General features: G+C 44.0%; 2 protein-coding genes across 2 annotated transcripts in view; one reads left to right on the forward strand and one right to left on the reverse strand.

The window, feature by feature from the left end:
- The window catches only part of dnajc10 (DnaJ (Hsp40) homolog, subfamily C, member 10), a 28,583-nt gene extending 21,506 nt beyond the window's left edge, over nt 1–7,077 (forward strand). Inside the window, exons 20-25 of the mRNA XM_084478976.1 lie at nt 705–838; nt 936–989; nt 1,210–1,357; nt 3,426–3,548; nt 4,249–4,356; nt 6,540–7,077. Of these exons, the coding sequence (XP_084335102.1) occupies nt 705–838; nt 936–989; nt 1,210–1,357; nt 3,426–3,548; nt 4,249–4,356; nt 6,540–6,551 (579 nt within the window). The 3' untranslated portion in view covers nt 6,552–7,077. The remainder of the gene's footprint in view (nt 1–704; nt 839–935; nt 990–1,209; nt 1,358–3,425; nt 3,549–4,248; nt 4,357–6,539) is intronic.
- Nucleotides 7,078–10,626: 3,549 nt separating this feature from the next.
- Nucleotides 10,627–27,150, reverse strand: part of frzb (frizzled related protein) — a 17,650-nt gene continuing 1,126 nt past the window's right edge. The window contains exons 2-8 of the mRNA XM_084478405.1: nt 23,591–23,839; nt 19,061–19,096; nt 18,816–18,866; nt 17,403–17,468; nt 13,975–14,179; nt 13,755–13,818; nt 10,627–12,518 (exon numbers count right to left, since the gene is read on the reverse strand). Of these exons, the coding sequence (XP_084334531.1) occupies nt 12,453–12,518; nt 13,755–13,818; nt 13,975–14,179; nt 17,403–17,468; nt 18,816–18,866; nt 19,061–19,096; nt 23,591–23,839 (737 nt within the window). The 3' untranslated portion in view covers nt 10,627–12,452. The remainder of the gene's footprint in view (nt 12,519–13,754; nt 13,819–13,974; nt 14,180–17,402; nt 17,469–18,815; nt 18,867–19,060; nt 19,097–23,590; nt 23,840–27,150) is intronic.

Genomic DNA, 27,150 nt, shown 5'->3' on the forward strand with positions numbered 1-27,150 from the left:
CTCTTTCTCTAGCTGGCGTCTAACCTGTCTGTCTCTCTAGCTGGCGTCTAACCTGTCTGTCTCTCTAGCTGGCGTCTAACCTGTCTGTCTCTCTAGCTGGTGTCTTACCCGTCTGTCTGTCTATCTGGTGTTTAACCCGTCTGTCTCTCCAGCTGGGGTCTAACCCGTCTCTCTAGTAATCTGTCTGTCTCTAGCTGGTGTCTAACCTGTCTGACTCTCTAGCTGGTGTCTAACCTGTCTCCAGCTGATAGCAGGCCAGGTGATGGTGTCTAACCCGTCTGTCTCTCCAGCTGGTGGCGGGCCAGGTGATGGTGTCTAACCCGTCTGTCTCTCCAGCTGGTAGCAGGCCAGGTGATGGTGTCTAACCCGTCTGTCTCTCTAGCTGGTGGCGGGCCAGGTGATGGTGTCTAACCCGTCTGTCTCTCCAGCTGGTGGCGGGCCAGGTGATGGTGTCTAACCCGTCTGTCTCTCCAGCTGGTGGCGGGCCAGGTGATGGTGTCTAACCCGTCTGTCTCTCCAGCTGGTGGCGGGCCAGGTGATGGTGTCTAACCCGTCTGTCTCTCCAGCTGGTGGCGGGCCAGGTGATGGTGTCTAACCCGTCTGTCTCTCCAGCTGGTGGCGGGCCAGGTGATGGTGTCTAACCCGTCTGTCTCTCCAGCTGGTGGCGGGCCAGGTGATGGTGTCTAACCCGTCTGTCTCTCCAGCTGGTGGCGGGCCAGGTGATGGTGGGCTCCATGGACTGTCAGAAGCACCAGTCGTTTTGCCGGAGCCAGGGCGTGAGGGCCTACCCGGAGATACGGCTGTACCCCAGCCAGCCCAGCCCCGCAGACACCTACATGTACGGCTCCAGATCGGTCATTCAGGGCTCATCGTCACTGTGTTGAAGACCTCAATTATACAGAATAAAACATCTGTCTGTGTGTGTGTCTGTCTAGGACTTACAGCGGATGGAACAGAGATGCTCAGTCCCTGAAGGTGTGGACACTGAGGTAAGAGATATGGAACACTAAATAAATACATGATGTATGTAATGTGTGTGTGTATGTATATGTATATATGTATGTATGTATGTATGTAATTATGTAATTCAGTATTCTAGTGAGTTGGCTAGTTAATAGTCTGCTAGATATAGCTAGTAGATGTGAACAGCTAGTTAGTTCTTTGTCTCCCTGTCTGTGTGTCTCCCTGTCTGTCTGTCTGTCTGTGCAGTGCTCTTCCCAGGGTCTCGGTGGACCTGTCTCCAGAGTCCTTCAGAGACCTGGTCCTGCTGGGTCCAGACCACTGGGTGGTGGACTTCTACGCCCCCTGGTGCGGACCCTGCCAGCACTTCGCTCCTGAGTTTGAAGTCCTGGCAAGGGTAAGAGAACCCTTAACCTATAACCCGTAACTTATAACTATAACTAATCCAAAACCTATAACTACAACTATACTAACCCTTAAACTATAACTAAAACTTACCCATACCCTCTATCGATATTAACCTATAATTATATCTAACCCTTAACCTATAACTAACCCGTAACCTATGATTATAACAAACCCTCAACCTCTATCTATAATGATCCTTAATCTTTAACTATTACTAACCCTTAACCTGTATCTATACTAACACTTAAACTATAATTATAAGTTACTCTTGGTTAAAGGGGAGGTCGAATGTTCAGATGTTTAAAGGGGAGGTTGTATGTTCAGATGGTTAAAGGGGAGGTTGTATGTTCAGTTGGTTAAAGGGGAGGTTGTATGTTCAGATGGTTAAAGGGGAGGTTGTATGTTCAGATGGTTAAAGGGGAGGTTGTATGTTCAGATGGTTAAAGGGGAGGTTGTATGTTCAGATGGTTAAAGGGGAGGTTGTATGTTCAGATGGTTAAAGGGGAGGTTGTATGTTCGGATGGTTAGGGATGCACCGATCCGATATTAGGATTGGATATCGGCCCCGATATCAACATTTTAGCTGGATTGGGTATCTGTAAAAGCAAACCGATCCATAAGACTGATCCGTCCCTTTTTAAATAATACTTTAAAACATATTACGTGACACGGGCTACATCATGCATGCCGCGACGTGTGAGCATTGAGTGGAGTTGCTGCGACAGACAGCATGGGGCGCACAAAGGGGTCTGTGATTTGGAGATATTTCAGCCTCATGCTCTTAATTCAGCATTGGGTGAAATCGAAGCGTAGTGTGTACTGAATGCATGTTGATGATTATACACTTATTATAGGGGGTAACTACATTGGCACGACACCGGCTTCCTCCATCTTCTGCGCCAGCTTTTTAAATAAATCGCTGACCCGAAGTGAGTTCACAACTGTCTGCTGAAAACATCTTTCTCCCACCGGAGCAGCCCCTCCGCCGCCCGTCCGTATACGGCATTCCCCCAATTCATTCTCCCCCATGGCCGAAGATAGACCACACTACGAGTCTTTACTTGTTGTGGATGTACCCGAGAGTCGGAGAACCCGACGCAGTCTTAGATTCATAATATCAGAGAATATCCCCGTCAGTTCGGCCGCGGTGCAATGAATGAATAAAGATCTTAACCTCATTGATGACCCACGTTTAGGAAAACATGTACTTTTAATTCAGCCTTGGGTGAAGTCGAAGCATAGCGTCTGTGTTCTTCCACCTTTAATGAATGCATTCCATGCGCGCTCCCGCTGCCAGGGATACGCTTCTTATAGGGGCTAACTACATTCACCGGCTTCCTCTATCTTCTGCGCCACCTTTCTTAATAAATCGCCGTTTCTCGTTTTCTGACGGCGACAACAACACGTATACCGTCTCCTTCTACTTCCGGCCTACGGCCTCCGGAAATGATTTCGAGCATGCGCAGAACGTGAACTCCGAAACATGCTGTTTACATGCAGGTGGAGACCAGACTATGAACGACTTATCTAGGTGTTCTTATCCGATTTAGCTTGTCCGTTCACGTGCCAATTTTTGAATGAAAGTAGATTGGATAAAGGTGTTTACATGCATTTTACAAGTCCTGTTGAGGTCTTATTTGTTTAGTTACCCGATTATGACTCTGCATGTAAACGTGCTGACTGATATCGGATCGATATCGGGTATTGACCGATACGCAAGGTGCCGGCATCGGTATCGGCATCGGAACTGAAAAAGTCGGATCGGTGCATCCCTATGTTCAGATGGTTAAAGGGGAGGTTGTATGTTCAGATGGTTAAAGGGGAGGTTGAATGTTCAGATGGTTAAAGGGGAGGTTGTATGTTCAGATGGTTAAAGGGGAGGTTGTATTTTCTTTCAGATGGTTAAAGGGGAGGTTGTATTTTCTTTCAGATGGTTAAAGGGGAAGTTGTATTTTCTTCAGATGGTTACAGGGGAGGTTGTATTTTCTTTCAGATGGTTAATGGGGAGGTTGTATTTTCTTTCAGATGGTTAAAGGGGAAGTTGTATTTTCTTTCAGATGATTAAAGGGGAGGTGCGTTCTGGGAAGCTGGACTGTCAAGCTCACCACCAGACGTGTCAATCAGCTGGAATCACAGCATACCCCACGGTCCGCTTCTACCCCCACCTGGGGACCAGGAGGGTAAGGTTACTAGGACTATAAAGGGTTATGGACCAGGAGGGTAAGGTTACTAGGACTATAAAGGGTTATGGACCAGGAGGGTAAGGTTACTAGGACTATAAAGGGTTATGGACCAGGAGGGTACGGTTACTAGGACTATAAGGGAGGGTAAGGTTACTAGGACTATAAAGGGTTATGGACCAGGAGGGTAAGGTTACTAGGACTATAAAGGGTTATGGACCAGGAGGGTACGGTTACTAGGACTATAAGGGAGGGTAAGGTTACTAGGACTATAAAGGGTTATGGACCAGGAGGGTAAGGTTACTAAGACTATAAGGGAGGGTAAGGTTACTAGGACTATAAGGGACAGTTAGGAGAGTAAGGTAACTAGGACACTGTGGTTCCCCACTGTGCAGTGGTTCCCCACCTCTCATGGATTCCCCACTGTGTAGGGAGGAATGAGAGGTGAGAGGTGGGGAACCACTGTGTAACTGGAACCAATTGATACCCTTAGCTGCAATGTATACAGTGATGACATTCTGCCTGGCAAAGCTAGCGTTGAACTGTGGCTTGTTGGCTACACTATATAGCTAGGTTTGGATAGATATATATATATATATATAACCCTAATATCTAGGATTAGATGTGAATAGCTAACCCTCATAGCCAGGGTTATGTATGTGTATATATCTAACCCTGTATGTTGGGGGTCTCTCCTCAGCGTAACCAGGGGGGACAGGTTATCAACAGCCGGGAGGCCAGCGTCATCGCCAAGGTCATCAGGGAGCAGTTACATCAACTGTTGCCACGGCTACACAACAAACTCAATGTAACTATTTGGTTTTTATTTGCATATTTGTCAGGGTCAGATGTAACAGGTTTAAAACATGACCCTGATGTACTGCATGGTAATAAGGATTGGGACTGTAGTTATCAAGCCCTTCAGAGGAGGAAACTGGCCCAAAGAATGTGCAGAACGCCGTAGCTTTGATTCCTCAAGTATTTCTATTGCACCAACCAGCCAACATGGACCTTACAAACCCTCCTCATGTTGGGGTGTTACCTGAAGTCATGTGGACCCTACAAACCCTCCTCATGTTGGGGTGTTACCTGAAGTCATGTGGATCCTACAAACCCTCCTCATGTTGGGGTGTTACCTGAAGTCATGTGGACCCTACAAACCCTCCTCATGTTGGGGTGTAACCTGAAGTCATGTGGACCCTACAAACCCTCCTCATGTTGGCGTGTTACCTGAAGTCATGTGGACCCTACAAACCCTCATGTTGGGGTGTTACCTGAAGTCATGTGGACCCTACAAACCCTCCTCATGTTGGGGTGTTACCTGAAGTCATGTGGACCCTAAAAACCCTCATGTTGGGGTGTTACCTGAAGTCATGTGGACCTTACAAACCCTCCTCATGTTGGGGTGTTACCTGAAGTCATGTGGACCCTACAAACCCTCCTCATGTTGGGGTGTTACCTGAAGTCATGTGGACCCTACAAACCCTCCTCATGTTGGGGTGTTACCTGAAGTCATGTGGATTTGGCAGATCTTTGTGATAAGTCACGCTCACTGCCATGCCCCCTTTTGTCCGATGGGCATCAAGAGTTTATCAGTTGTAGCCTGGCTGATAACCAACGTAGGCAGCTAATCCCGTGCAAATCCCTGCTCAGCTTTGTGAGATATCCTATCCTGGTGTTGGACAGACAGGTAGACACACAGACAGACAGAAACAGAACCTCGGGGGCTCATATTTCCTCTAGCCTGCCTATGGTCCCCCAGTGGCTAGAGATGGCGTTAGGTGGGGTATGGGGGGGCCATAAGGGGCCCCTTCTCTGCTTTGCCCTCCCAGAGTATTTGGCCCGCCAGTGAGACAATGAGCTACGACCGTGCGAGCGCCACATGCGTGTGTGTGACTACACTAACGCAAGTGTGTGCCTCCGGATGATATTATGGATCCGAGCCATTGCGATACATCCACTGTAAACATGAGCGCATGGTACCGTGGCCGCAAGCTGCTCAGGGCCACACCCCCACCCTCCACCTGGCCCTGCCTCTAAAAAACGGCACGTTTGTGGAGAGCTCATTGTGGGACTGGCTCGTAGTGGCTGTAATTCTGCAACAAGGCTGAATTTCTTCAACATCTTTAAATACTGTATTAGGGGCCCACTAACACCTATATTAAAGCATCCATAAAGTAGCATGCCATGGGACCTTTAAAGCGACATGATACAAAACTGAACGTTTTTGAAAGATGCTGAAATTGGTTTTGTAGAAATGAACAGTGTGAGAATAATAAGAGGTATTTTTAACATGATGGGATCTTTAACCAATCACGGGCCATCAAACGGCTTCCTTCATTCATTCATCGTCAACAGGATAGAGCTTAGAAATCTTTTAGAAATCTTTTTGAAGTCTTATTTATGAGACTCAGTTGTGTATCGTTCAGTATGTACGATGGATTCAACATCATCGAAAAACGATCAACATGGAAAGAATGTCATCATTTATGAGTGGAAGTCGATCGATTGTGTTCAACATCGAGAGGTGAAGCTCTGGCTTTTTGAACTCTTTGACGGAGCCGTCAGAGCCGTCGACACAACCCTGCACCTCGGGGCGTTTGGACTGGCCGTTGAGGCGTTTGGACTGGCCGTTGAGGCGCCAGTGAGCCGCCCCTCCTCTGATGGCCCTCCGGGCCGCAGAGAGCTCACGGACCACTGCACTGTTTCAGTTGAAAAAGGAACAGTTAGCAACACAACGGATTTGAGTGGGAAATAATAACCAAAGAAAAACATTGTTTCCAATGTTTTTATTGTTTATGATAATCTTATTTGACCTTGGTTGTTTCCTGAAGGTCGATCGATCGAGAAGGATCTACATTTTACGTTGGTTAACATTTTCAAACATTTGATAATGAAATAGGATACATGAAGAGGCTTGATAACTACTGGTCAGGTGACAGGATGTGTTTTCAACAACAACCGTTAACCTTTTCTCCATCTTCTCATCAGGATGAGCTTTGAGGATCTGGGACTGATAAAGAACAAAGTCCTGAAGCAGATGAGAAATATCCACCACTGAGTCACAGTTAATGGACCTTCTCAGACTCCTTGAAAACGAGAACCATTCAACTTGGCCAATCCATAGAGCAAGTTGATATGAACCAACATGAACCTCCCGCTCTCCTCTCCCCTACCCTGAAGTCCATAACCTTCCTCCATGACTCCTCCTTGATCTCATCCATGACTCCTGCTCCTCCTCCTCCTCCTATGACTCCTCCTCCTCCTTCTTCTTTGACTCCTCCTCCTCCTCCTCCTCCTCCTTCTCCTTCTTCTTTGACTCCTCCTCCTCCTCTATGACCCCTGCTGACCGGTTGCAGATTGTTAATGGTCACCCATATCTCCCACTCATCTCTGGAAGTATTTAATGTATTCAAACAGTGTTATTGGTATTTACTCTGTGAGGTAAAACACTGAACTTCAGATAAGATGTTACTGAACACTGATATTTTATGTAAGCGCATTGTTATGTATTAAATATATTTTACAATTTCAACAAAATGTATTATTGTATATCTTTTACTACAAAATGATTTATTTTGAGCAAAGGATGTAGTTCTGAAATTTTTAAAGGTGTAAGTGAACTGGGTTATCCAATTGGCTCACACAGTTCACCTGGCAGAGTTCAGAGCCCGTGCTCAGCCTCTGCTAGGGCCCAGGGCACCAACCACGCTGGAGGCTACGTCTGCATTCAGCCCTGACACATGCTGCCGTTTAGATAAGGTCTTCTGTTCGGGACGATCACATTTATTTTCGGATCAGACGGAGCAAAGCCACCCTGTGAAAGTGTGGAATAATTCTGGTTTGATAAAGACCTGGACCCGGTCTTCCTGTAGTCTAGACCCATCTACTTGGATGGGAGCCCCCCTCGGAATACCAGGTGCTGTAAGTGGTGTCGGGTGGTGGCCTGTAGGTGGCACTGTTCCCTCTGGCCAAAACATCAATACCGATGCCCCAGTGCAGTGACGGGGACACTGTGCTGTGGAAGGTGCCGTCCTTCGGAGGAGACGTAAAACCGAGGTCCTGACTCACTGAGGTCATAAAAGATCCCAGGGCACTTATCGCAAAGAGTAGGGGATCCCCCGGTGTCCTGGCTAAAACTGCCCAACCAGGCTCATTCAATCTGGCCCCCTAATCATCCCCCTATAGATAATTGGCTCATTCATTAATTCCCTCACTCTCCACCTCAAGCTGGTGTGTGGTGAGCGTTCTGGCGCTGATTGGCTGCCGTGCATCATCCAAGTGGGTGCTACACATTGGTGGTGGTTAGTGAGGTCCCCCCTTCACTGTAAAGCGCTTTGGGTGTCTTGAGTGTCTAGAAAAGCGCTATATAAATTCAATTTTTTATTATTATTTTATTATTATTATTCACTGTTGAAGACGCGTTATGAAGCGACAATGCACTGACCCTGGGCTGTCTGGCAGAAGATCCACGCTTTAAAAATCCTGTTTTTGGTGAGCGACCGCATTTATGTCTCATGACCACAGAGTGGCAGTAGACCACCAGGTTCGTGTTCATGTTGATTTTATTACAACGGAAACATCAATATGGTGTGATGGTGTTGAGTGGTTGTGATGGTGATGGTGTTGAGTGGTTGTGATGGTGATGGTGTTCAGGGTTGAGTGGTTGTAATGGTGATGGTGTTGAGTGGTTGTGATGGTGATGGTACCAGATGAACCCTCCTGTCCTCTGCATTTTGTGGAGCACACAGAACAGAAGATTAAACCAGAGACCTCCTCCTCCTCCTCCTCTCTGTGTCAGTGAAGGACTCCTCCTCCTCCTCTCTGTGTCAGTGAAGGACTCCTCCTCCTCCTCTCTGTGTTGGTGTTCTCTGAGACTCACCTCTGTTCTGGTACAACCCCATCATTATCATAAATAGATCAAATACATCATTTACATCTTCAACGTTGCATTTTCAACGTTGCAATTTTTCTGTGAAATAATTCAAATTTGCAATACTTTTCAAATTTAATTAAAATTTGCAAAACTAATATTGCACTTGATTTATGCTGTACATTTAACTAGCTAATATTCTTACTCATATTATTCTTGTATCATAAAATGTCCTATTTTTCAGAATAAATATGAATTTAAATTTTTTTATTTATTGTGAGATCATTAGTTTATGTATTGAAGTGTATATCAGTGTATAACAGATATATATATATATATATATATATATATATATATATATATATATATATATATATATATATATATATATATATATATATATATATATATATATATATATATATAAACTCCCCTGTTCCCCGGAACAGGGGCGCAGCTGTTCCCCGATACCATCAATAAAGTCCTGAGATCCTGATTTTTCAAATAAAAAACAATGACATGGATTTTTCCTTCCCACATTTGAATAACTCTCCCTTGCTCATACAGCTGAGAAGACACCATTGCTACTGCACACACACACGCACACACACACACACACACACACACTGGCTGAGGTCAGTCGTGTGGACTCACAGAGAGAGCTTTATTTAACCCTAATGAGCGCTCTCACTCGCTCTCCATCTATATCCTTTCTGTTTCTCTCTCTCTGTCTGTCTTTACATATTATCTGTTTCTTTCTCTGTCTGTCTGTCTCTCTTTTCTCTTTCTCTTCCTCTGTCTGTCTGTCTGTCTCTCTCGCTCTCTCTCTATCTCTCTATCTTTTATTTTTCTCTCTCTCTGTCTATCACTCTCTATCTTTTATATTTCTCTCCCTGTCTGTCTATCTCTCATATTAATCTGTTGACAGTAGGTACATAATCTGGTTTTATTGTCATTTAGGGATTCAGCTAACTAACCATAACTTAGTTATCAACATACTTACCAGAAACTACCATTACCTAGTTTACGACTAAAACTCAAACCTAGTTGTCGACTCACTAACCCTAACATAGTCATAAACAAACTAACCCTGACCCAGTTAGTGACTTGCTAACCCTAGCTCTTTCCATAGCCCAACCAATTATGTAACTAAAGTCACTTCAGTGCAAGCAGTAACTATTGATGACTTAGTGCTGCCTCTATATCCTAGTCTGCAGTCTGACTCATGCTGGAGACGGCTGTTTCAGAGGGAGAACATGTGTTTTGGATCCAGTCGCATACTGACGAAAATCTGCTGTACGGGAGAGGAAGTGAGGAGGAGGAGGAGGAGGAGGAGGACAGTGAAGCTATTTATCCTCACCAGGCCTGTGTCACATTCACGTTTCCGTCTCCCTCGTTGCTGTCTGCCTCTCTGTTTCCTGTCTCTTTCTATGTGTCGGTCTCCCTGCTGTCTCTCCCCTCAACAGACCCCTCACCCCTGAGCCTTGTTTAAGTTACTTCCCCATATTCTATTGGGTGGATATGCTGCTATGACACTTTGTTGTCATAGCAGCATAAATGGTTTGATATCCTGGCCCTGTACTATTTGTTTTGAAAAGGTAAGACAATATGTCCATACTGTTTTAGAATATGGACATATGTCCAATTGACATATATACTGTATGTCCATAGAGACATACAGTACAACATTCCATAGAGAAAAAAAGACTTCGACCACAGCTCTGGTGTGAAGGATGGCGCCAGACATTTCATCAGTTAACCTTTGTGTCATTAAATAGGATGACTATTCTATTATAACCTTTCATTTTGAGTTTACCTGTATAGTTTCTAATAAACAGGCTTTTCCTTAATACCCATAATACACATAGGACACTAAGCAGCCAACCAGCCAACCAAATATATATGTATACATTATCATATATGTATACCTTTATATATATGTATACGTTTCTAATAATTCTCCAAAAATACTCTATTATAGTTAGTATACTCCATGAGTGGTATGGTCACTGGGAGAATCCAGACAAACCACTGAAGTTACCTTTGAGCTAAAGTAGAAACATTTGCATTCTTTTTCTGAACTCTGCCTCTGCGTTCTGTGTGTCCACTCATTGTGTTGGTTATCGGAAAGCTTTCACACCCAGCTAATCCTTTCACAACCAAAGCTAAACAACACAATCTTTTGAATGATATGGTAAATATTTATTCACTTTGGATTTCAAATGTACATGAATACATGAATAGAACATCTTAATAACTTTAAAACTTTATAAATGTAGCCCATTTACTGGGGTAGTGAATATAACCTCTTTATACCTAAAATAGACGGAATAAATAGTTGTAATAGTCATTGTATCTAGAATATTTAGATTGTTGGGGCATATCTGATTCACTTGTGAGGCAGTATTGTACGGTCATGTTGCTATGGTAACATGTAGTATAGTAGTGCAGTATTGTACGGTCATGTTGCTATGGTAACATGTAGTATAGTAGTGCAGTATTGTACGGTCATGTTGCTATAGTAACATGTAGTATAGTAGTGCAGTATTGTAAGGTCATGTTGCTATGGTAACATGTAGTATAGAAGTACAGTATTGTAGGGTCATGCTTTATTAGTAATAATAATACTTATAATAAAAGTGTTATTCAAGTTTATTAAAGTAAATAATCTGTGGACCTCATAGTGTAGTATTGTAATGTTGGTCTCATATAGTGTAGTATTGCAATGTTGGTGCAGTATAGTTTTGTATTATCATGTTGGTGCAATAAAGTGTAGTATTGTAATGTTGGTGCAGTATCGTCATGTTGGTGTAGTATTGCAATGTTGGTGCAGTATAGTGTAGTATTGTAATGTTGGTCTCATATAGTGTAGTATGGTCATGTTGGTGTAGTACTGTCATGTTGGTGCAGTATGGTGTAGTATTGTAATGTTGGTCTCATATAGTGTATTATTGTCATGTTGGTGCAGTATAGTGTATTACTGTCATGTTGGTGCAGTATAGTGTAGTATTGTCATGTTGGTGCAGTATAGTGTAGTATTGACATGTTGGTGTAGTATTGACATGTTGGTGCAGTATAGTGTAGTACTGACATGTTGGTGCAGTATGGTGTAGTATTGTCATGTTGGTGCAGTATAGTGTAGTACTGTCATGTTGGTGCAGTATGGTGTAGTATTGACATGTTGGTACAGTATAGTGTAGTATTGACATGTCGGTATAGCATTGACATGTTTGTGCAGTATAGTGTAGTACTGTCATGTGGTGTAGTATTGACATGTTGGTGCAGTATTGTCATGTTGGTGCAGTATAGTGTAGTACTGTCATGTTGGTGCAGTATGGTGTAGTATTGACATGTTGGTGCAGTATAGTGTAGTACTGTCATGTTGGTGTAGTATTGACATGTTGGTGCAGTATGGTGTAGTATTGTCATGTTGGTGTAGTATTGACATGTTGGTGCAGTATAGTGTAGTATTGTCATGTTGGTGTAGTATTGACATGTTGGTGCAGTATAGTGTAGTATTGTCATGTTGGTGTAGTATTGACATGTTGGTGCAGTATAGTGTAGTATTGTCATGTTGGTGTAGTATTGACATGTTGGTGCAGTATAGTGTAGTATTGTCATGTTGGTGCAGTATGGTGTAGTACTGTCATGTTGGTGCAGTATGGTGTAGTATTGACATGTTGGTGCAGTATGGTGTAGTACTGTCATGTTGGTGCAGTATAGTGTAGTACTGTCATGTTGGTGCAGTATGGTGTAGTACTGTCATGTTGGTGCAGTATGGTGTAGTACTGTCATGTTGGTGCAGTATGGTGTAGTACTGTCATGTTGGTGCAGTATGGTGTAGTATTGACATGTTGGTGCAGTATGGTGTAGTACTGTCATGTTGGTGCAGTATAGTGTAGTACTGTCATGTTGGTGCAGTATGGTGTAGTATTGTCATGTGGGCCAACTGTTGTATAATAGTACTTTGGTTGTGGTTATATTTGTGTTGTGTTGTGTATGTTGTGTTGTGTGAGCGCACACATAAGGTCTCAGTGGTGGACGCCGCGCTGAGCTGCTCTCCCTGAGGTCCTCTCCTGGAGCACCTGGTCCCAGCGCTGCAGAGGGACAGACAGGGAGAGACAGACAGTTAGAGGGACAGAGAGGACAAAGAAAGACAGGTAAGAGAGACAGATAGGTGGAGGGACAGGTAGAGTTACAAACAGATTAGAGAGACAGATAGTTTGACAGAGAGGTGGAGAGACAGGTAGAGTGACAGCTATCTGACAGAGAGAGAGAGAGAGAGAGAGAGAGAGAGATCTGGACAGGCGCTTTGCTCCCTGCATCCAGTGCATCACTGGAGCACCAGGGTTGTATTCTGTTGATGCATCCCGTCTGCTCTGAGCTGTCAGATGGTTGATAGTCGGTGAGGCTCTGCTCGTGAGCTGTGGACAGTCCATGCGCGGCCATGGCATTTAAATTTGTCATTTGTGTCAACGTTGCTGTGGACTTAAAGAATGTTGTGCGACACATTTGGTATAAGCCGTGTGAGGGCCAGGGTTATGTCCTGATTGGTTCTACTAGCCAGCAGGAGGGGACTACTGGGAATACGCCTTCAGACTGTTTTATAAAGGTCAGATTTTCAAGTTCAAGTTCAAGTTCAAGTTTTATTTATCATGTACTCATAAATCATAATTTATCAGTATTGAAATTTGTTTTTCAGGCGCACACAGCTTTGTGCCGTGATATTATATATTATATTATATATATATTTCTATATTATATTATAAAATATCATAGAATATTATATATAGAGCTCCGGGAGTCGCAAACAGCAACAACTACTTTCTCCTCCAAGCTGCGGTTCACTGCGGAGTGCAGGGAGCAGTTGGCCCGGCCGGTTGAATGCTGATTGGCTGTTACGTTACGTCACCCAGGGAGTGAACGCTGATTGGCTGTCATCACACGAATGTCGCGGCAAAGTTCAAATATTTCAACTCCAGCGAAAGTGTCGCGCTGCAAATCCTTGTGAACTCGCTCGCCCGAGACAAGGCGAAATGCCGCGCCACAAGTCAAATCTTGCCGCAGGGTTAGTCAAATGGTTAGGTTAGTCAAATTTCGCCCGATTCGCGTCTCTACGTTGACTTTGAATGGAGTCGCGCGTTGCGTTTGGTGTGAACGCACAGTAATACTTATTTTGCGTAACTCAGTATATTAAGAGTGTATTTAGTGTATCTTAGTATATTCAGAGTGTATTTAGAGTGTTTCAGTGTATCTTAGTATATTCAGAGTGCATTTAGAGTGTTTCAGTGTATCTTAGTATATTCAGAGTGTATTTAGAGTGTATTTCTTACCTTCACCTTTCTTCCTATCCTGTCTTTCCACTTCTGGGCAACAGAACCTTCAATAAGGAGCAGTCTGATACACGCACACGCACACACACGCACACACACACACACACACACACACACACACACACAGCCATGTATATGGAGCCATGTATATGGCTCCTTGGAATATACATCTCCTGCATATTAAGGGAGTAGAATGATTCAATACATAGTGTATTCTTACCTTGACCTCTCCTCGTTCTCGTAGCCCAGGATGATGTAATCCACCCCTGGGGAAAGCGGGGGGCAGGGGCAGGATGAGGTGTAGAACAGGGTGTGGGTTTCTCTGGGGATGTTCACCAGCGAGGACTTCAACACCTCCTTCACCTCCACGGCGGCCGTGAGCTCCAGACCCCGAGTCCTCACCTCCTTCACCCTGGCTCTGATCACTGAGGAGAGAGGTCACCGATCACAACCAGACCCCCTCCTCTCCTTCACCCTGATCACTGAGGAGAGAGGTGACTTATCACTGAGGGAGAGGAGTCACTGATCACTGAGGAGAGAGGTGACTGATCACTGAGGAGAGAGGTGACTTATCACTGAGGAGAGAGGAGTCACTGATCACTGAGGAGAGAGGTGACTTATCACTGAGGGAGAGGAGTCACTGATCACTGAGGAGAGAGGTCACTGATCACTGAGGAGAGAGGTCACTGATCACTGAGGAGAGAGGTGACTTATCACTGAGGAGAGAGGTGACTGATCACTGAGGAGAGAGGTGACTTATCACTGAGGGAGAGGAGTCACTGATCACTGAGGAGAGAGGTCACTGATCACTGAGGAGAGAGGTGACTGATCTCTGAGGGAGGAGTCACTGATCACACCAGTAACACTTACGACCGGGGATTAAAGGAGCTCAGAGTCACCACAGGGCCACCAGGAAGTTGCATTTTAGATTCAATCATTTGAAACCTTTGACGGACTTCAAGTGAATTATTCAACATTGAAATCTACATTTTGAAAGTAGAAATTGTTCTGCATAGTGAACAATGAAATTAATTATACAAGAGTATTCAGGAGTATACATTTAGTTTCTATATATTAGTTAAAAACCTAAATTAAAAACTCACATTCAAAGTGCACATTTGAAATTCTATTGGGAAAATTTTGTAAAAACTTAATTTGGAACATTGTTCATTCCGTATAAACTAAATAAATGATCATATTTATATTCATTGTGGATTGAGATCCACTCACCATGGTTAAGCACCAGACTTGGATTACGAAGTATGGTATATGGTATACGAATATGGTATTGTATTGCGCCTTTATTTTGTCCTTCCAGTACATAACTTCCTGGGCCAGGTGTATTTTGAATGTAGGTTTTGAATTTGTTCAAAGAAACTGAAGATTAAATATTCATTTTGAATTTAAATGTTGAATGATTCAGTCAAAAGTTTCAAATGATTACATATAAAATGTAACCTTGTGGTGGCTGTGTTCAGACCCCATATTGCTGATTCAATACATTGAGCTTAATGTTGGGGGAGTGGGAAAGAGGTTTAAATATGGTTGTTTAACTCTCTGGGTTTACATGCTACAGCTACAGCTCTCCAATCTTCAAAAAGTACATCACCTGACTGCTTAACTTATAGTCATGAAACTAGCATGTGTCTAAATCAGGATTTACAAATTTGCCTCTTGCCGCTTCAAAACTTTGTATTTGTAGTATATTGCCACTTAACTATTAACTATTCAGTAACTATTCAGTTTTTGTTACCTACCTAGTGTCTGTGGAGGTATATGAGCATTTAGATCAACATCGGCCAGTCTACATCTTGTATCTTATCTGATGTTCATTGATGTGCTCCGTCCATATCAAATAATCAAATGAAATGCAATCATTCAGAGTGAGATTACATTTTTTTCTCAATCGAGGCGTGGCATCACAATTTCCCTGGCTTGTGACATAAATGACCACACCTTGCCCAAATGTTGGATTTGGTGGAAGCATTTTCTGGTTGCTTAAGGGCTTTAAAGGAGAATTCCAGTATTTAGCACTTTGAGCCCCCTTTCTGGGTTGTCTAGGATGAAATAGAGCGGTTGACACTGAAATTTTGACGATTGGTCCCGTCTATTGGTCCGGTAGTTGGCTCATTTAGAATCGCCCTGCCTGCTTCAGAATGGCTACGGTCATACACAACCCTGTCCTTAAAACAACCCTAAACGTTTGTTTTCAGAAATGTGCAACTCACCGAGTGGTTAGTGTTGTTCGTTGATGTTCCAAATCAAGTATCGTAGCGAAATACAGTTTCTTGTTTTTTATTTTCTTGTTGTGTTTTATTTTATTTGTCATTTTTGTCATTGATTTCTGTTGGAAGACTCATTGCTCGTTGACCGGAAACGAAAAGGGGGGCTGTTTACGTTTGGTTGTAGTCTTTTCGCTCGCTTCTCCGTCTCAACAGTAGGGCTATAAACGAGCGAAAAGACTACAACCAAACGTAAACAGCCCCCCTTTCTGGCCAACGAGCAATGAGTCTTCCAACAGAAATCAATGGGATTTACAAAACTAAGGGTTTAGGGTTGTTTTAAGGACAGGTTTGTGCACATAGCTAGCCATTCTGAAGCAGGCAGGGGCGATTCTAAATGAGCCATCAACATTTCGGTGTCAACCACTCTATTTCATCCTAGACAACCCAGAAAGGGGGTTCAAAGTGCTGAATACCGGAATTGTCCTTTAACTGCTCAGAAAGGACAATATAAGTCGATTGACTAAACAACATGGCCCAAATTGGTAAAATTTTATTTGAGGAGCGAAAAGGAGGGGTTTACTGGAGCAAATCATCTTCAAATTGAGTGTAGTTAAAGAAACATGGTTCAAGATGGAGTAGTTATGAATGAATAACTGAATAAATGAATCAGTCAATTGACTGGAAATGTTGAGTTTTGACGAGCATGTCTCCTGAACATTGGACCTACGTCCTGTACACCACCCAGCCTACATCCTGTAGCTCCACCCAAACAGGATGTTGGTTACCCCTTCAGTGCTGTAAACAGGATGTTGGTTACCCCTTCAGTGCTGTAAACAGGATGTTGGTTGCTGTAAACAGGATGTTGGTATCTTCCTCAAAGTCCGCTGGCTGTGTTTTAACTTCACTAAACCCTTAAAGGGATCAGAAATACATTTTCCACAAAAAACATTGCAATTTCTGTTTCTTGGTTCAGGAAGTAGTTCAGTTAATTGCCCCCTGGTGCTCTCCCTGCCACAGTGGGACATACTGGGTCTCCCACACAGGAGGTTCTTCAGTAGCAACCAGCTGGATCTTGGTTTGGGTGTCTTTGAGTGGAGGTAAAACGTCTCCATTTCTACTTCCCCATCAAATACTGGAACTGCTTGTCAATAACATGTGCCTCTCTCATCAGAGTGGAAAGAATCCCTTGAATCCATTTGTCTTTGGGTATGGTTAGTAAAGGTATTTTTAGTAATTAGGTAATTGTAGGTAATTAAAAAAAGTGGTAAGTTACTATTTCATGTGGCCATATGTTACCTGTCTGATCTACAATGAGTTGTAGGGTTAGCATTAGTCTGTTGTGGTTCGGAAAGTTTGGGGTAGGGTGGGGTTGTCGAGGTTCAGGTTAGTTTGATTAGTTAGTGTATTGCGGAGATCACATTACCATAATTATAGTTGTTCTTTAGGTAAGTCTTCAAGCCCAGTCGAACTGTCTTACAGGTACATCGATCTGCTCACACACACACACACACACACACACACACACATATACATAGTAGTAAATATGAGATAAATAAATAACTAAACTAGGTTGACCAGACGTCCCGGTTTTACCAGGACAGAGTTGAGTTGCGTGTCCCGAGTCCCAGCAAAAGCCTGTCGGGACGCTAAAATGTTCCGGTTTCCACCATCCACTAACAATTACATAGCCAACGTGGCCCGATCATTAACTCAAAACACATAGAAAGATTAAAGCATCCAGCATATGATTTCAACAATGTGTGAGGGCACACACAACAGGGATGATCACACAGTGGAATGCAGCGCTGGAATGCACAGTGGAATCCACCCAGCGGACGAGCGCTGGGTGGAGATGTTTGCACATTTCAGAAGCAGGGTACAAAAATATATAATTTGTCAGTTTGCTGAGTGTCTGCCTGGCACTAATGCTCCCATTGAGCTGATCTTTCCATCATTATCTTGGACTGACGATGGGGACCACATGACCGTTCCCACCTAAAGGCGTGCTTGTTACACGGGCCAATTTTGATGACACCTGTCCGCAATTCCACAGCAGGCTGTCAGCAAATCGATTTTGGAGAAAATTCACTCCTCAAACAAATATGTGTAGGCTAATTTAAAGAGCGTTTGTATGAGGTCATTTTTTCGGAGCCCTATGAGGTTGACGTCTCACGCACACGCACACGCACACACACACACACACACACACGAAACTCATTCAATGTCTTTTCATATTTTCTAAATAAATGTGTAAATAAGCCTACCAAAAACATACATGATTTTTTTCCCCATTAGTCTTTGTTGTGAGCAGTAATCCTATAGGACAGTGATCATGATTTGCCTCAATATCAGAATAACACCCATAGGACAAATAGCAATGGTTGGTGGAATGCCATAAAGTAGGTCAAGATGTAGTTTATGAATCTGAATGATTTTTTAGGTAGTGGCCATTCCCAAAATGCACCAGAATAGAGGAAATCACATCTACCAAATCACCCCAGATCCCCCCCCAGACCCCCCATCCCTGACTGCGGCCCACCCCAAAATCTTATCACCCGCCGCCACTGGTCCTACGTGTTGAAATTGAGCTTAATATCGGCGTCTATGACCTCACATGCACGCACATACTACGGTCACGTGCAAAGTGTCCCAGTTTTAACTTCAGGAAATCTGGTCACCCTAAACTAAACTATACTATAAACTATTATAAGCCAACTATTAAGTAAGCAAGTATTGATTCTGCAGGCAAGTGGCTCTGGATGTCAGATAAGCTTTGAGTGTGACAAAAAATCAACAAAAAAACCAACAAAAATGAATGAAGAGTTACGCTGGTCACCTTCATTAGGTCCTTTGCAGTGGAGGTTGTTGGGAAAGTCTGGACTGGATTCTGAAATGAAAAGGACGTTTTCAGACTGAAAGCCCTCAGCTCACAGTACACAATGTGACGCTAATGCAACATACATCTACATACATCTTTAACTATATAGACGTGCTTTGTAGCGTTAGTGTAGAATTGGGTTCGATATAGACATGTTCTGATGCAGTAGTGTAGCATAGGGTTAGATATAGACATGTACTTGCCTGGGGCACACCTGGCTGGGTCCTGATAGTACGGATCTAGGAAATATAACAATAGTCATCATCTCTCTAGTATTATTTACTACTAACTTCTGTCTATACATCGGTGGAGGGTTGGATTAGGTTTTATGGGTAAGGGTTAGGTTATATGGGTTAGGGTTGAGGTGTATTGGTTAGTGTTGTGGTCAGTGTTAGGTTGTATGGGTTAGGGTTAAGGTGTATTGGTTAGTGTTGTGGTCAGGGTTAGGTTGTATGGGTTAGGGTTAAGGTGTATTGGTTAGTGTTGTGGTCAGGGTTAGGTTATATGGGTTAGAGTTGAGGTGTATTGGTTAGTGTTGTGGTCAGTGTTAGGTTGTATGGGTTAGGGTTAAGGTGAATTGGTTAGTGTTGTGGTCAGGGTTAGGTTGTATTGGTTAGTGTTGTGGTCAGGGTCAGGTTATATGGGTTAGAGTTGAGGTGTATTGGTTAGTGTTGTGGTCAGGGTTAGGTTGTATGGGTTAGGGTTAAGGTGCTTGTGTTAGTGTTATGGTCAGGGTTAGGTTGCATGGCTTCGGGTTGTATGAGTTAGGGTTAGGCTGTATGGGTAAGGGTTACCCTAAAGCCGATTGGATAAATGATTGCCTCTACCATCCATGCTGATTGATCAATCCACTTCATGATACTTGACCAATAAGACCAATTAGTATGTGAAACCCCAACCGTGTTCCCTCCTATCTACCTGGGGGAACAGGAGGGAATAAAGGGGTCAATAATAAATCCTTTGGGATTTAAGCATTAGAAAAAAAAATCAAGTATACTGAAGTTATGGCTTCTTGAATAAAATGAGTTCATCATGAAGAGAGACATTGGGCCCTATTTTAACAGTCTGAAACGCAAGTATGAAACACAAGTAGCTTTGTGGGCGGATCTCTGGCACTGTTGCTATTATACCGGCGGATACATTACCCGACGCAAATCTAAAATGGGTTGGTCTGAATCCCGTAGGTGTGTTTTGTGCGTAACGTGCAATAAACCAATGAGAGTTCCATCTCCCATCCCCTTTAAGAGCCAGCGCATTTGAACTTGACGAGTTGATATTTTGACAGTACGTTTGCAGTCTCCGCTGAGACAGATGCATGACCACATGAATTTCAAACTTCAAATGGCTCAGTTTATGGCCAAATAAATACAGTAACAGGCATAATTCACACATGTAAATAGCGTTTTCTTCTACAACTTCAGAAACACTGAGTTGTCATGTAAATGTCGGCAAAGAGAATTAACACATGATATGTGGTCCTGTGGCCGAAACTACTGTGGGTCTATTTAATGATATGCTGCAATACATTAACAAACATTGTTTGTTACCAGTATTGTATACATTATCGTTATTGACTTGTGTTCATAATATGCATGTGTCCCCCTGTTAATATACATCACCATGGACTGTATTATGCGTTACGTGTTTAGTTTGCGTGTCTTTAAACAGATGGGTGCACACATATAGTTGAACCCACGCGCACCCGCATTCATTCTTTTAAACACTCACTCGAGAAAGAAAGATATAAGAAAATATGTGTTTGCTCTACAATGTTTGCAGATGCATTGATTTAAAAGTACAACTTCTTACCGCTGTATCAGCTGTAAAATAGCAAGACCAACTGCGCTAGCCACTAGTGCATTTAGACCAGGTATTTGACGCTCAGTGGCACAATCACTAAAATAACACCATGTATAATTTGCGCCGGGACACGCCTCTCCGGGCACAAGTTGATGTAAATGATTTTAGTCTATGCTTCTTCTGATGTTTCAAGCTAACAACAGTTATGAATGGTTTCTTCTCCACATAATGGACAACACCATATAAGGTTTTATGAGTTTGTAGATAGGTTAGACTACAAACATGGCCACTATGCCATTTCCGCTAAAGCCAAGACAGACCAAAGGTTTACCTGGGTAAATTAGAACATGTAGGCGTGGCTTATTTACCATTCCGCCCACTTCCAATATGAACTGTTTGTTTACTGTTTGAGATGCCTCATGCCTCATGCCTCTGTTAGAATAAGCCACGCGTTGAACATTTACCACTCTCTGAGTCATACCTAGCCCGAGACGACCATACCACAAAGGATCAAATGAGTTTTTCATCAAAGTGTAGTGGCGCGAGTTTGCCGCGGGGGAAAATCAGCTTTACACCAGGTGCAAACTAGCAATGATACATGCGTCGGTGTAAAAAGTCAATTGCGCTGGGTGCAAGATAGGGCCCATTATGTACAAGTTGAACTGAATATCAGGACATGCTGGCTAAAGTGCCAATAGGTAAACATTTGGCCATGGCCTGTTCAGTGACCTTCTATCATTGTGGAAAGCTTAATTTAAAGTGACCAGGCAGTTCTGGACGAACCAGAGAAAGGGGTGGATATCAGTTGAATAACCAGTACCATACAAGTGCTCGCATCTCCAGTGCTTGGCCCCCTGATAATGAGTGCTACCTGGCCCCTCATAATGAGTGTTACCTGGCCCCTGATAATGAGTGTTACCTGGGCCCCTGATAATGAGTGTTACCTGGCCCCTCATAATGATTGTACATAGGCCCCTCATAATGAGTGTTACCTGGCCCCTCATAATGAGTGTTACCTGGCCCCCTGATAATGAGTGTTACCTGGCCCCCTGATAATGAGTGTTACCTGGGCACCTGATAATGAGCGTTACCTGGCCCCCTGATAATGAGTGTTACCTGGCCCCCTCATAATGAGTGTTACCTGGCCCCTGATAATGAGTGTTACCTTGGCCCCTCATAATGAGTGTTACCTTGGCCCCCTCATAATGAGTGTTACCTGGGCACCTGATAATGAGTGTTACCTGGCCCCCTGATAATGAGTGTTACCTGGCCCCCTGATAATGAGTGTTACCTGGGCCCCTGATAATGAGTGTTACCTTGCCCCCTGAGTGTTACCTGGGACCAGGCCTGGAATTTCCTGACTTTAGGGGCTAGGTCACTTGGCCTGCAGCAGGGCAATTTTTTGAGGGCACAAAGGCCACATGCCAGGGCATCAAGGCCAAGTTAAAAAACATGATTTGGATTTCACTTACCGGTAAATAGATTAATCCATTTCTAAAAGCACTAACACCTTTTTAATAAACAGTGTTTATTGCAGTTTTTATCTGCATCTTGAAGAGCCCTTTTGCGATAATTATCCACTTCTTTTTCAAAAGGAAAAAAAGTTGAGTGAATTTATTGAATTTATTTTTTCTTTTATTATTTATTTTGTTAAATGTTAAAACTGTATTATTGTCTATAAGATTAGAATTTGCTATAAGTAATATATTTTTTTAAATTACATATTATAATTACGATTATTTCAAAATTATAATAACCCTCCCTCTGCTGTCATGGGGGTCGCCAGTGTTGCCAGATTGGGCGGGAAATCTGGCCCAATCTGGCAACACTGGCGGAGGCATCACTTACTGATTCTAAGCAGTTTTATTTCAGAGTGCAGCAAAAAGCTCCGCTGTGCTTGAACTTCAGAAATGCTTGAGAAAATGTAACTTGTGTGGACGCTACCGCATTACTTGGTCAATAAAAGAGCTAAGCTACTCAAAAGCTATTTGATTCAGAATAAAGCTATTTGTTGATCGTTTTTCGAACACTTACATTTATTGTCACGTCGTCTTTGGGATCGCTGTGCTGTACGGATCGGGTAGCCGGTCAACGAGAGCTCTTTAACGCTTGCATTTTTATTGGTTACACTTGATAACATATTGTTACTGTTGTGTTGACCAATCAAGTACATGTACTAACATTCCGTGGCCGGAGCGGACTTGACAGGAGCGGGCAGAGAGGCAAGGGGGAAGAAAAAAACAAAATGTCCAGAGCGCGGGCCACCAAGGCCACAGTGGCCAATGGGTATACGATGTTCAGAAGGGCATCACGGCCAGATAGCAGGGCAACCTGGGCAAGAGTGTTACCTGGCCCCTGATAATGAGTGTTACCTGGCCCCTGATAATGAGTGTTACCTGGGCCCCTGATAATGAGTGTTACCTGGCCCCTCATAATGATTGTACATAGGCCCCTCATAATGAGTGTTACCTGGCCCCTCATAATGAGTGTTACCTGGGCCCCTGATAATGAGTGTTACCTGGGCCCCTGATAATGAGTGTTACCTGGGCCCCTGATAATGAGTGTTACCTGGCCCCTCATAATGAGTGTTACCTGGGCCCCTCATAATGAGTGTTACCTGGCCCCTCATGATGAGTGTTACCTGGCCCCTCATAATGAGTGTTACCTGGGCACCTGATAATGAGTGTTACCTGGGGACCTGATAATGAGTGTTACCTGGGCACCTGATAATGAATGTTACCTGGGCACCTGATAATGAGTGTTACCTGGTCCCTCATAATGAGTGTTAGATGGCCCCTCATAATGAGTGTTACCTGGCCCCTCATAATGAGTGTTACCTGGCCCCTCATAATGAGTTTTACCTGGCCCCTCATAATGTGTGTTGCCTGACCCCTGATGATGAGTGTTACCTGGCCCCTCATGATGAGTGTTACCTGGGCCCTCGGCCTTGACGATGGCCTCGGGGGAGATGCAGACGCCCCGGTCGTAAAGGGGCAGCTCGCTGCAGGACAGGCTCTCGGGCCAGCTGTGGTTGTAGAGCTTCATGACGGGCTCGCAGCCCGACTTGGCCCTCTCACACACCGCCTTGCATGGCTTGATGGGCTCGTGCTGGAAGTCGATGGTGCAGATGGGTGCGTACATGGCACACAGGAAGAACAGCAGGTCCGGACTGCAGCCTGTACCTGTACACAACATGGAGGATCATGGTCTGTTCATCTACCTGTCGGTCCGTCTGTTCATCATCTGTCGGTCTCCTCATCTAACTGTCAACCATCTATCTATCTTGCTGTTTTAAAAAGGATCATTCTTGTTTTAGCCCTCTTGTTTACCCCTGGTTGGTCCCCCATTGGTCCCCCGTTGGCCTTCCGTTGGCCCCCCGTTGGCCCCCTGTTGGCCTTCCGTTGGCCCCCCGCTGGCCCTCCGTTGGCCCTCCGTTGGCCCCCCGTTGGCCCTCCATTGGCCCCCCGTTGGCCTCTGGTCCGTTCCAAACAGACCACAGAGTCTAGACTTAAAGCGCTCAGGATAATGAAACAACCAGAGCAGCCCTTCTGGGATTCTCTGCTTAAATTCCCATTCAACTGTATATCAGAACACATAACCAGGGCAGCCCTGTCAGAGGCTTTCCAAACGCTAGCTGTTCTCTAGCTCATACAATACTTAAGGTGCTTCCCCTCATTTCCCATTGGGTAACCGGTGTTTGAAGAAGCCAATCACAAACTGCCCACTGCATTTCTAAGTTTCTAAGTTGGACATGATACCTGGGTATCACCTGGGTGAGTTTAGCCAACCAGACCAGTAGGTCTGTGGAGGATCTCTTGTTTGACTGATACATGCAGGCATCCATTGAATGTTGAACCATCTATCTATCTATCTATCTATCTATCTATCTATCTATCTATCGTATGTACTTATAGCCACTTTCATGCATATTTCCTGGTAAATAACTGGGATAACATTTCAGACACAGCGAGATATGTTCAATATTCCCATATGCAGCTAGGTTCTGGAACATTTCCCTCTTGCTCCCTTTCACACATAGAATAGCAATGGGCAAAGGGAGAGTCCAGCAGAGGGCGTTAATGCAGCACTCAGACCGGCCACCATGAACCCTGTGGAATGAGAGCTCCATTATTTCGGAACTCGTCCAGTTTCCAGACATTCCTGAAAAAGAAGCTGGTTTGCAAACAAAATAAGCTGTATTGATATCGGATCACCAGAAAAGCATCGGCCCGTTAAGATCAACAAACGGATTCAAAGACGTCCTCAGCAGAGCTTTGGGACTGGCTTGCTGGCTGCTTGGTTTGCTTCATGTGAAGAGTTTTCCGGATCACATGCCGGCAGTGATCCAGAATGGTACTGGGCTTTGAGCAGGCAAATTGCCATTGCAGATTTCCTGGAATATTGACCCATTCACATTTACATTTAGGGCATTTAGCAGACACTTTAATCCAAAACGATTTACAATATGTACCTTTGTCAGAAGAAAGAGAAACAACTTTAATTTATATATATATATATATCCCTGTTCCAATTCACACATGACCCCATACAGGATATGGGAGGAAAGTTGCAGGGCAGGTTGTGTTTCTCAACACAGTCCTCTGATTGCATCCATAGTGGTGAACTACCATAATAGACATATAATCATCACTATCTGTTATATGTATTGATCATCAATAGTGGTGAACTACCATAATAGACATATAATCATCACCATCTGTTATATCTATTGATCATCCATAGTGGTGAACTACCATAATAGACATATAATCATCACCATCTGTTACATGTATTGATCATCCAGTCATAGACCCATACTTATCACTATATGTTACATGTTTTGATCTAATGGTTGATCTGATGGTAACTGATATAAACAATTGATTTGTTTTCTCATTTTTTGTTTTTTGTCTTTTCTTTGTTAGTGGTGGAACAGGACCTTAAGAATGAAAGTCACCAGCATTGTCCTCCTTCAAGGGCTGCTTCTGTCATCTGTCTGCTCTGTGAGGAGCTCAGCTCACAGTGGAGGAGAACACGCTACTGTTTTATTAAGGTGTTTTCCCAGAGGACTGCATCATTCCAGCCAGAAAGTTGTAACTTTCTGGCAGGAATTTAAAAACATATATTTTACATTCCAATTCTAATGAATTAATGAATTAATTAAATGTACATTTTGAAAGGGTGTAGCCTACTTGCGTTATTATGCAATAATATTATCATCAGTGGCATAACATGGTTGTTTGGATGTTTAGTGGCATTATTCCTGGGAAAATGTATTGTACAACAAAAGCAGTTATGGTGACAGACTCACTCCTGATCCTCTGATTTATGCTCTGGCTTCGTGTCGAAGAGAGAATCAGGAGTGGTTCTGTCACCACAACTGAGTTGGTTCCCCACCCTCCACTATGGCCTTCAGGGTGCCAGTACGTCCTCACTGCTCCCACTAACAGCCCTAAGACCTGGTGCCAGTACGTCCTCACTGCTCCCACTAACAGCCCTAAGACCTGGTGCCAGTACGTCCTCACTGCTCCCACTAACAGCCCTAAGACCTGGTGCCAGTACATCCTCACTGCAGTGGCCCTGCAGAACCAGTCCTGGGTCCTCTCCCTCATATACATGTCCTCTGGCGCCACAACACCTCCTCCCGTCATCCCATCATCTGTTGAGACCAACCTCTCTATACACCCTCTCAGTCCTATGAGAAGCACATGCAGAACATCTGTTATCCTTTTACCATCTCTGCAAGATCGGCCAACCCCGTCCTGCCCTAAAAACAGCTGATGCCGAGAAGCTTATCCGTGCATCTATCTCCTCCAGGTTGGATGACAGCAAAGGTCTCCTGGTCGGCCTTCCAAAGTTTAAACATCACTCGTAAAACTGCAGTTTTGAGAGTGAGTCCCAAAGTCCCAAACAGCGCTGTCAGGATCCTGAGGACGCCCCCCCCCCCCCACCCGGAGTACTGTCACTGGCTACCAATCACACAGGGCATGGACTACCAAGGCAGCCCTACTCACCTCAAGCCTGTCTCTAAAGACGCCCCCCCCCCTGCCTCAAAGACCTCCTACAGCTCCACAACCCCTCCGCCCCCTCCCATCTGCCATCTGCCAGCTGCCTGCTCCTCATCCCAGGAGGTCTCCAGGCTCCTCAACCTGGAGACCAGGAGACAGACCAGGAGACAGACCAGGAGACAGAGCCTTCTGTGCAGTTGACTCTGGAAGTCCCGTCAGGAGCACCTTCTCCCCATTCAATCTCAAAACCTTCTCCCATTCAATCTGTCCTAGCCTACCTCCATGTTTTAGAATCTAAATTACCCTGAGTTTCATAATAATATGATTGTTTAATGAAACAATTATAGTTTAATGATAATAATACATAATAATAATAATAATAATAATCACAATACAGAGTTGAAGTGTGTGTGTGTGTGTGTGTGTGTGTGTGTGTGTGTGTGTGTGTGTGTGCAGAGAGAGAGAGAGAGAGAGAGAGAGAGAGA

This window comes from Micromesistius poutassou (genome assembly GCF_964030765.1).
Source record: "Micromesistius poutassou genome assembly, chromosome: 14".
In the NCBI taxonomy this organism is placed as follows: Eukaryota; Metazoa; Chordata; class Actinopteri; order Gadiformes; family Gadidae; genus Micromesistius; species Micromesistius poutassou.